At 36.1% G+C, this 10,598-nt stretch overlaps 1 protein-coding gene across 2 annotated transcripts; it reads right to left on the bottom strand.

The window, feature by feature from the left end:
• Positions 1-1,743: 1,743 nt before the first annotated feature.
• Positions 1,744-9,903, bottom strand: cxcl12a (chemokine (C-X-C motif) ligand 12a (stromal cell-derived factor 1)). Of its 2 annotated transcripts, XM_086093295.1 has the most exons (5): positions 9,824-9,903; positions 9,362-9,539; positions 6,483-6,600; positions 4,241-4,324; positions 1,744-2,932 (listed from the first exon to the last, which is right to left on the bottom strand). In XM_086093295.1, the coding sequence occupies exons 2-5, from the start codon at positions 9,426-9,428 to the stop codon at positions 2,905-2,907; spliced, it is 297 nt and encodes a 98-aa protein (XP_085949421.1). In that variant the 5' UTR covers positions 9,429-9,539; positions 9,824-9,903; the 3' UTR covers positions 1,744-2,904. The 2 variants fall into 2 exon arrangements, with proteins under 2 accessions (XP_085949421.1, XP_085949420.1); XM_086093294.1 differs by having other exon boundaries at positions 9,362-9,897.
• Between the last annotated feature and the right edge of the window lie 695 nt (positions 9,904-10,598).

The following is a 10,598-nucleotide window of genomic DNA, read 5'->3' as shown; positions in this document are numbered from 1 at the left end:
TATGAAATGTGCCTACAAATGATGGAGTTGAAACTTTTAATCTGTTTTACGCTTACTCTAACACCACCTGCATAGTTTAACCTGTGGGTGTTGGCAATGATTCTAAGTATATGAGTTAAAGATCTCTTACAACTGTTTTGCATTAGAGGGGGTTTATTTGTCTGTCTGGAGCAAGGACGATAAGAAAAGGCATGTTTTTTGGTGCAAAGACAAATTCCTAAACATAATTTAGGAATAGTCTTGCAGCTGAATCGTATGATTGCAAAAACATTGTACGATTGGAAAAACAATACCATGGAAACTTTCAAGTCAAACACCCAAGGTTGCACAACACAATATGAGCAAACATTTATTCTTTATTCAGATCTCTATTAGCTGCCTTGACTAAGGTTATTTAGTTAACGAAAACTAACAAAATAACTAAAAATTTAATTAAAAAATAAAATAAAAATCTGAAAAAATTAATAAAAATTAAATAAAAACTAAAATACTTTTAAAAAAACGAAAACTAACTGAAACTACATTTTACGTTTACAAAACTAACTTTGTTTATAGCGAAAATTTCCATAATTTTAGTCTTTGGTAATGAATTTAATATATGAGCCTTTGTTATTGAATTTACATGTGATTTTAAGTATATTTATTTCGATATTAACCGGAATAAGGATGTTTGAAAGTGATGTAATCTAGCAGCAGCTAATAGAAAAATATTGCATGCTTGACTTTTGGTTCCAATGGCTTTTTCATTTACCTCTGCCAAAATGCAACGCTAGGTAAGAAATGCATTACTTTTTTAATTTTACTATGGGGTTTAATAAATATTGCACACAATTAATTCACTTTTATTTAACAAAATGAAAAATAATACTAAAACCAAACTAAAAGTAAGCATTTTTGAAATAACTAAAACTACTAAAAATTAACAGAGCTGCCCTAAAACTAAATAAAACAACCAAAATTTAAAAAACAAAACTCAAAACGAAATAAAAACTAACTATAATAAAAATTCCCAAACTATAATAACCCTGGCAGTGACACCACCATGGTTCCATTACATTATCTACCATCGTGTAAGACTTTTAAGAAAGTAAAAATATTAAAGTGAGAAAAAAAGGAATAACGTTATTTGGAAAATATAAACCCGCCTCTCATGTAAAAAGCCTTTATCTTCAGAGATGGGGAATCCAGGTCCAGAAAGTAAAAACCTTGAGACAGTTTGACTTTGGCCACTGGTGGCAATGACTTCATTTACCTGCCAGCTGATTAGAAGCACCTGTGGCTGAAGCCAAATGGTGGCAGGGTTTTGACTTTCTGGACTTGAATTTGCCACCTCTGCTTCTTGTGCATATCAAAGTAATGGTCAAATGGTCCGCAGACAGCAACGTCTGAATATCCCCCCCGCCATCTCCCCCAAACCATTGTTTCACTCAGTAGACCACATACATGAACTGCAGGCTCCGCCTCACATAATGCCACCAAAGAGAAGTTAAAAGTTCATCCCTTTTAGCTCTAATGTGTTCCTAATGGCTGCTTGTTTAGTTAATTCTCTGTGAACAAGCAGGCTTATTGTCCTGTTACTTTAAGCTAAACACATTTTCAACATGAAAGACTTTACATCGCCCTCAGTGATCTTTTAGTGCAGAACACTCAGCCGTCAACTCCATGATAGCACACAGGTCGTCTGGTTTGTAAGCATCAAGTCTTTTAAGCCTACTATGAAAAATTACAAACCGAGCCAAGTAGGGTTTTTTTTTGTTTTATTATTTTTATTACTTAATAACTGCATACAATTTTGACAATAAAATGTTGTCCGGGCGGCTCAGTTGTGAAAGTACAGTCCCTTCATTTAAATGCATTAAAGAGTACAAAAATAAAACATTTATATCACATTATTCTTACATATGATGTGTCGAATGATCGACCAGCTGGCATCTCCCAGATTTGAAAAACAGTCATGTGAGTTGAATTCATTGGTTAAAATCAACACAGATATGTAACATAAACATAGAAAAAGGAGATTGGAAAAAAGTATGTATGTAAAATGCATGTAAAAAGAAAAGAAAAGAAGGGAGCTCAGATATAAAGTGCATTTTGTCTGCAAGACAGTTGAACGCATGGCTTTATTGTCAACTGTTTTCATAACTACTACCGGTAATGTGATTTATGTTACAACTAACTGCTGTAAAAACGGTTGAGATTGCCACCATGTTTCCATTAGAATACAGCCAGATCAAGTTGATAATTTTGGGGGGAGAAATTAGATTAATAAGGGTCTCTCTTTTTTTTAACGTTTGTAGTAGACACACCTTCACAATACCAGATCATTTCTTCTCCATTAAACCTGTATGGGGGCTCCAGATGTGAACTTCTTCTCAGTGAGTTACTAGACATGTTGGGGCTCACATGGCAACCGCAGCGTTGCTCAGGAAATGCTTGAGTCCTTAATTCCATTACAAAAACATCATAATTGGGACTTTTACTAGAATCCTGTATGTTATACTCAAGTCTGTGGGGTACCAATAGAAATTCCTAGGCGCCAATTAACTTGAAATATGGAGGTACATTTTGCCGAACCGCCTATGGTTATGTTTTGGGGCGCAACAGCACTTTACTGATGAAGTCAATGAACAAAAAAGTATATACATTATAGCTAGGTGAACAAACAGATATAATTGCACTTTGCACAAATAACATCTATTAAGTGATGACAATGGTGGTGATGATGATGATGCAATGATTCCATGCAAGAGACTGCAGCAGGGCAGCTCTGATAAGTGCTCCATAACATATCATTTTGATGACTACGCAACATATACAGTACATAATGAATTTGTATAAACAGTATATGTATGTGATGTTGCTCCATATCCTCAATGATGGCTCAGAAGAATCTTAGTAAAAACTTTAGTTCACCTTCTTGGACTTTTTCATTCTGGAAGACAAAAAGAGAAAGAAGAGATGACATAAAGCAATGAATGTCTTTATGTTCAGATTAGGAAATATACCTTTCAGTATGAGGCAGTACGGTTCCACATCACGGTTTCAATCAATAATAAGGTTAAAAAAATGTTTTAATAAACAGCGTAGACAGCTAGTTAATGTAATACAAGTATTAAATTGTGACTGGGTTTATAGCTCCTCCCATAGCCATATACAGGGGACTATTTTTTTTTCTAACTTTAAGAGAAACTTAATACACCGTAAAGATACTATATAATAAATGGACTATTTTTGAGCAAAAACTGGCCTTTCTCCAACAAACAGTCCCGCTTTCCATATTATTTGTCCACAGTGGCAACCCTTAGTGACTATTAAGTTAGCTACATTTCACATTACTTCGGGTCATCACTCGTAGTTTAAGGAAATTTTTGCTCTTCTCATCAATTGACTCTTTACAGTCTTGCACTTTTAAATTTGTCTTACAGTGATGCGACAAAGAGTATACGTATACACAAAATTAGTTCAGTGACATACTTTTTTTCAAACGTATTCAAAGTGATACATAGAGAAAATCATTGTCTTGTTTAAGCGCAACATTACAATCCATTGTGTGCATGTATGTATTATCACAGCAAGAGAACTTGTAAAGTCTCCTGTGGGACCATAATTGGAAACATCAGATCCATTGCAAACGAGTGCTGCCATACTTTCTACGCAAGCTGTGTTGTTATGCTGACGAGCGGTCACACCTCACCGGCGACACACACAAGCCCGAACTGCTCAAGCAGCTTTTGAAACAGACAGACAGACAGACAGTCTGACTGCACCCGTTTTGTCCATCTGTCAGCAGGCACTCTGAAAGCCATCAACTGTGAGCACAGCAAAGCAGCCTTTAACTCTCCCGTCCATTGATATAAGTGACATATAGAAGAAGACCATGTGACATTAATTTTTGGGCGATGTTAAGATCCACACACCAATTGTAACTTAACAGATGCAGATGTGCCTGCATGTGCGGCACTGGCCAAATGTTGAGGTGACTGGAAGTGATCAAATTCAGTTTGTGGGTGACAGTTGTCATGTACTAGCATGTTTTGACTTCATGTTCACCACGAAAACGGGACCGTTAAAAGGTGCTAATCTTACAACGGACCATTCAGTAGATTGGCATGCGCATTTGTTCTTTTGCATCCCAATCCTGTTTACTTTAAATCTCTATAGTGGAGAGAAGCGAATTGAAAGGAAGAAGCAGACGGAGAAGTTTGACATAAGATGAAAGCACGTGGGGAGGCCAACTTACTTGTTGATGGCGTTCTTCAGGTACTGCTGCAGCCATCGGATTTCGGGGTTCACACACACCTCCTTGTTTGACTTCAGCTTGGCACTATTTACGAGAAAAAGAGCCCTCAGTGTGAGATGAAAGTGACGCATTGATATCAAACAACGAGAATTAGCACCTTAGTGTTAGTTTAGCATGACATCCTTCTTCAAACATACCGGTATGCATTATTTGGAAAATGGCCCGATACTGTCACTGTAAATGTAACAAATTAACAATCAAGCCAAATTTGAGTATTTCCCTTTCCTTATGGTCCAAGTAAGCAAAGATTTTTGTATGTCTCTAAAAGATTACCCTGGGCGATGATCTGGGAGCGTGGGGACAAAGGTTATCGTCAATATTTAAATTGCAAATCCTTCTGTGTGTGTGTTCAAAGAAAGAAACGAGAGCTAATAAGGAAGCAATCCGAAGCATACACGGTTGAGTTTAAAAATCACCAACCGCAATGTAGCCACCAGCTAAGCTAACAGTTTTTGTCCCTGATCTGAATATATGACTGGATAGCCGATAGTCCATACATGCCCGTGCAAGCCGTTGAAGCGACAGGGCGGCTCCTCCCATCTCACAAGCAGACAACTATATTAACGATACGAAATAGGTACAGATTAGACATATACAGCTCGTAGGCAGTTAGTTTAGGGCCAGGGGTGGGATGGGGATTTTGTGACGGGGTGGTCACTATTTTTTAACAAGTAAAAAATATATATATGATTTAAAAAAAAAAAAATTTAAAAAATGGATGCTATGTGCTGCTCTGAAGACCCGCTTTTTCTTTTATCGCTCAGTTCCTTAGACCCCAATATTAGATTTGGCAGAGGTATCGTTTGTTGAATTACAGTACTTATTTATTACTTCAATAAAAAAAATATATACAAGTTTCCTCCTGTAAACATCATTAAGCGTATCATTTATACATGTATTTAAGGCAAGTTGTAAAATGTCTGAAGTCCTCTTGTTTATGATTAACAAATTTGAAACATAAATCACGCTGTTTCTACTCAGTACTGTCTCAAATGTTCTCCAATATCGATGCTGTTATTGTATAGGATCGTATGCCGAGAAACGTTTTTTGGGAGGAGCAATATGGCGGCCTCGCGGCTTCAAAAGTCTTGGCCTATCGCCTATCCAGTCATATATTCAGATCAGTGGTTTTTGTAGTCTTTTATTTCTTTTTCTACCACTCTTTTGTCTTCTTTGTATTTTGTGGCAGTCTGGACGCCGTGTAGCGCCATACTGCCTCTCTCAGGTCAGTCTTGGTATTGCGATACACTTCTGGTTTGGGGAGAAGACTCATAGCGATATGGTTGTGTGCATTGTGCAAGAGCCATTTGCGTGTTCACTTGAGTTTTTATAATTCATATCTTCCATATTCTTGTATCTTACCTTTTTCATTATTTCATAAATGTTATAATTATTCTTATTCCGTTACTACTAGGTTTATTTTTCTCAAAAATCAAAACACACTTGAACTCATTAAAACACATCAAACACACGAAAACAAATAGTAAAAAAAAAATATATGTATGTAAAAAAAAAAAAATCCTGTAGATGTTATAGTTTCTGTGTGTTAAAAATGTGCCCTGTTGTCAGCGAGTCTGTAAGCCGTAACAAACAGCAGTTCCTGAGTGTATGTTCATTGTGTTTGTTTTACTGTTCTCCTTGTCATGATCCCGATATTCTGTCTGTGTTCTGTTTTTTTTAGTGGCCTGATTCTGCTATAGGGAGGGCACAAACGATGAACAGCGATAAAGCAGGAGAAATAAATTTAATAGTTGTTCTTTTTTTCTGTTTGGTATATTTTTCTTCTTGACTTCCATCACATGTGAAAGTAGCATTAACCCCCATGTTTATCTTTTCAATGCTAATAAATCACCTATAAAATGTGCCGAAAATTTAGAATGCTAATCTTTGATTCTAAGGACGGCATTAGAAAACCAAAAGTTGTGCGCCCACGTTCCAGCTGACTGACACTTCCTCCCGCATGCCTCGGTGGGCTCGGTCTGCCCATGTGTAAAAGCGCAGTGACAGAGGGGCGTGTGCACACACATGCATGCCCAACTCTTTTCTCCGCTCTGTCACCTCCTCAAGATTGATGGTGAGAAATGTTCAACAAGGAGGAACCCTATTAAAACTTTTTAAGAGCAGGGTATAAAACCTTTAATACATATAAGTCACTGTAGGGATTTAAAAAAACAACACTCACATGACTTGGAAGGGGCAGTTGGGCGTATGGATGAAGCGGAGCTCTCGTATGTATCCCCTAGGGAGGCTGTTGACTGTTGAACGACAGTAGCATCTCTCCACTAGACTGATGGGCTTGGCTGTGGAGAACAAAAAAGAACAAGTATGAATGTCTGTTGAAATATATTCCCACAGACATCATAATAAAATTTATATATTTAAACAGTGGACCACACTGTAACCACAGACGTTTAGCAAGTGTTTCCCATGAAATCGATACAATTCGACTTAAAATATAAGATCAAGTGCAACTGGCTGGTGGTAGAGAACCACAATGTGTCCCACTGGACATCTCTTGGATTTTCTCATGAATTCCACCATATAATTGAATCACTGTTAAAGAAAATAAATTCAATGTCCCTCTGGACAATAGACTATACATAGAACAACTGCAGTGTATTGTTCTACCTAGTTGACAAATTGATTCATAACATTTCATCAACCTCTATAAATCAGGGCAAGGCAAAATTTTGCGCTTTGGACAGATGGGCCAGGCTCTTCATAGATCAAGTACAAGAAAATTATGTGTATGTAAGTAGCTCATGTTCTTTCTATACATTTTCCATACCACATATACTGGAATATATTCCAGTTTACTTCAGGCAAAAGGCGGACTACACCATACTACGATACCATTGGTCGCTAGTCAATCTCAGGGCACAAACATAGACAGACAACCATTCACTCTCACATGTATTCTGTCACTGAGTGCAAACTGCCTGCAGCAAAGTAAGGCAAATATAATGACTGATAGTTCGTTTTAATAACAAGATCCTTCATTCTTATTTTTGAAATTTGACTTTATTTAATCCATTTAATTATAATTATTTACTAACTCAATACGATTTGTTAAATGTACATGTTAAATGTTATTATTATTATTATAATTTTACAATAAATCAACTTACCAATTATTCAATTAATAAAAGGACAAAAAATAAATGAAACCGTAAAACATATATTTACAAACAACTTAAAGAAAAAAACACTGCTGAAATAATGCAATAAATATTGCAGTACTTTTGATAATGCAAATTCTCAGTGGGCCGGATTACAGAATACAGCAGCCTTATGTGTTCGAAATCTATTGACAATAACTCAAACGTGCATCACCGTTATTATTCATTTTGGTCTGTGCTGATATTGCCAAAACTTTTCTAAACATACCAAATGTGAATAGCGGTTGTAGACGAGGTGGCCATGGCACATTAAATTGGACATCAAGTAAATAAAAAAAAGAGACTAATAAAAGCCACAATATTATAAGAAAAGTCATAATTGTATGAGAATAAATTTAGAGTATAGGATGAAATTTGAATTTATTGGAAACCAAATGCACTTTCATACTGTATCTCCAAATCATTGACAAAATATTTCAAACATTTTATCAAATGAATCTGCTAGAAGGTGTTAAATAAAACAACAACAATAACAATACTACTACTACTACTACTACTACTACTACTACTACTACTAATAATAATAATAATAATAATAATAATAATAATAATAATAATAATAATAATGAGATTGGCTGTTAACCAGTTCAGGGTGTAACCCGCCGACTGCCCGAAGCCAGCTGGGATAGGCTCCAGCGCCCCCCGTGACCCTTGTGAGGACAAACGGTTAAGAAAATGGATGGATGGATAATAATAATAAACAGTTTTGCACTAATAATAATAATAATAAACAGTTCTGCACTAATAATAATAATAATAAACAGTTCTGCAGCAGACAAAAATTATGAATCTAATAGGCATAGCAATAAAGCCCTTTTACACTAGAAAATATTAGATGGCAATAAATCAAATTTTTGCATTTCCTGTGCGCTCTCTCAGGAGTTGGAGCCAATCCCAGATTACCTTTGTGACAGCCTGCCTCCAATATGATGCATATTACTCATGATATCGTGTGATATCATATCATATAAAATCTTTACTAGACCCAAATGAGCTCTACAAATGAAGTATTTGCATGCAATAAATTGCATTTAAACATATTGACTATAAAGCGTAAATAGTTTATAAGGCACACAAATGCAAAACCAAGCTTTTATGAATAGAAAGTCTGAGTGGTGGTTCCATGATGGATGTATGGTTATACAGTTCAAACCTCTTGTGCAAACTGTGGTCACGGTTGATTCATGACGAAAAATAAACGAGGATCTCTTCAGGAAACCAAAACCAACGTGTTTAAGAAATGTTGTCATTAAAACGGGCAAAAAAAGCGACATATTAAACGCTGAAAAAACACAGATGTGTAGAGGGTACTTGAGGGTGTAGATAACGCCCCATGCTAATTATTTTTACACCTGATCCTACATTTGCACGTGAAAGACCGCGCAGATTTCTGATGTCGCCATGCAGACTAGCTGAGGCCGTTTCTATAATTCTGGCTCATTTGGGACTAATTAAAGCGTAAACAACGTGGAAAAACAAATAAACACGTTGATCTGCATAGCGCCAGGGAACTTTCCACAGTCATGAACCACACACAGACGCGCGTAAACCTCCTGGCAATGTACGCACGACAAAAAATAAATAAAATAAAAATATATATACAAAATAATAAACAAGAGAGAGAGAGAACTCAAGAAAGCCAAACATGCTTTAAGTCAACTAATGCAATGCTATTAAGCATTATTGTACTTTGTGCTGCTTTTCTTGGGAATTTGTTAGCACTTTATGCACAATTATAACGTTTCTACTGAACTGAAATTTGAATGAAAATACACTTTTACACGTATATTACCTTTAAAAAGTGCCCGTGAAAATCACACTTATACATGCACACACATTTGAGCAATAAATGAACCATAAACAGTGCAAATTGCATTCATACCTTGCGAAACTGACACATTTGCCAGCAGTGTGAGCGCAGCCACGACTGCGAGTAACTTCACGTCCATCGTGGATCACTGTCACTGGTACTTGGTCCTGCTCAGAGTAAATCCAGAGGAGTTGTGAAGGATCAGGCGGCAGCTGAGTGCAGTTAAATTGCGCATCAGTCTGGAGTTTCGCTTCCAGAGAGAGAGAGAGAGAGAGAATGCATTTCCGGTAGAGTCGTCTGAATAAAATCTAACTCAAGCCATTCAAGACGTTACTTGGCAGTGGAAGCCATTTTAGTGAGGACGTCTAAAACGCAAATTTCTAACAGACATATATGACAACAACAGACATGTTTACAGGCATGGCAATTAGTTACTCTTTTTCCTTGGGGCTATCTTATTTTGGTAGCAGATAAGGATATTTCCGGTAAAGCTGAAATCAAGAGGAATGCTATACACACGCTAACTTTACACACTTCACGTATTTTGGTACTGTGGCCAGTCCATGGTGTACCCCGTTTTTCACCCAAAGTCAGCCAGGATAGACTCCAGCTCTGGTGACGAGCATCCCAGAAAATAGATGGATGATCCATTACAAATGTCATAATTTTAGGGGAATAAAGTAGAAACATTTTAGAGCAAATGTGATTATGAGGAAAAAAACACACTTTTAAAGACAACGATATCCTTACAAGAACGATGTCCTGTATTGCTACTATAATGATAAAGTCCTATCACGAAAACTGTCAGCACTTTACAAACTGAGTCGAGTCATAATATTAGAGGTCAAAAAGGAATTTTTCCGAGGAACAAATTGTAATCCATAATAAAATAATTATTCATTATGAAAAAAATGAAATACTAAAAGCTAAAAGAGATTACATGAAACCATAATTTATTGAGGAAAATTATATGAGAATGAGTCATAAATATGATATAAAAGTCATCAACACTGATATGCATTCTGCTAAATACAAAGCATACTCCTTTTAGGCTGAAAGGTGAACACAACACACCGCAAAAAGGACTGTAGAAAATTTAAGAAAAAAAAAAGTAAAATAAGAAAATTATTACTTCAAATAAGCTAAATTATCAGCCAACAGAACAAGAACATTTTACTTAAATTTACCTGTAATATTTTGAAAAATAAGAAAATAATACTAGGCCCATATTAACCACTGCGGTCTTGAAAATAGTATTTTCAGACTAAAAACAAGTAATGTTGACTTTTTTCAAGCTGTAATATATATA

This window comes from Leptonotus elevatus, chromosome 13 (assembly GCF_054856555.1).
Source record: "Leptonotus elevatus isolate MCC_2025b chromosome 13, RoL_Lele_1.0, whole genome shotgun sequence".
Classification (NCBI taxonomy): domain Eukaryota; kingdom Metazoa; phylum Chordata; class Actinopteri; order Syngnathiformes; family Syngnathidae; genus Leptonotus; species Leptonotus elevatus.
This window is presented reverse-complemented; position numbering and strand designations above follow the sequence as displayed.

Bases quoted from the DNA above. Each gene is read 5' to 3' on its own strand.
- cxcl12a (XM_086093295.1), bottom strand. From the start codon at position 9,428: ATGGACGTGAAGTTACTCGCAGTCGTGGCTGCGCTCACACTGCTGGCA. The intron at 6,601-9,361 runs GTATGAATGCAA...TGTTCTCCACAG, and splicing joins AAATGTGTCAGTTTCGCAAG to CCAAGCCCATCAGTCTAGTG. The intron at 4,325-6,482 runs GTGAGTGTTGTT...TCTCGTAAATAG, and splicing joins AACTGCCCCTTCCAAGTCAT to TGCCAAGCTGAAGTCAAACA.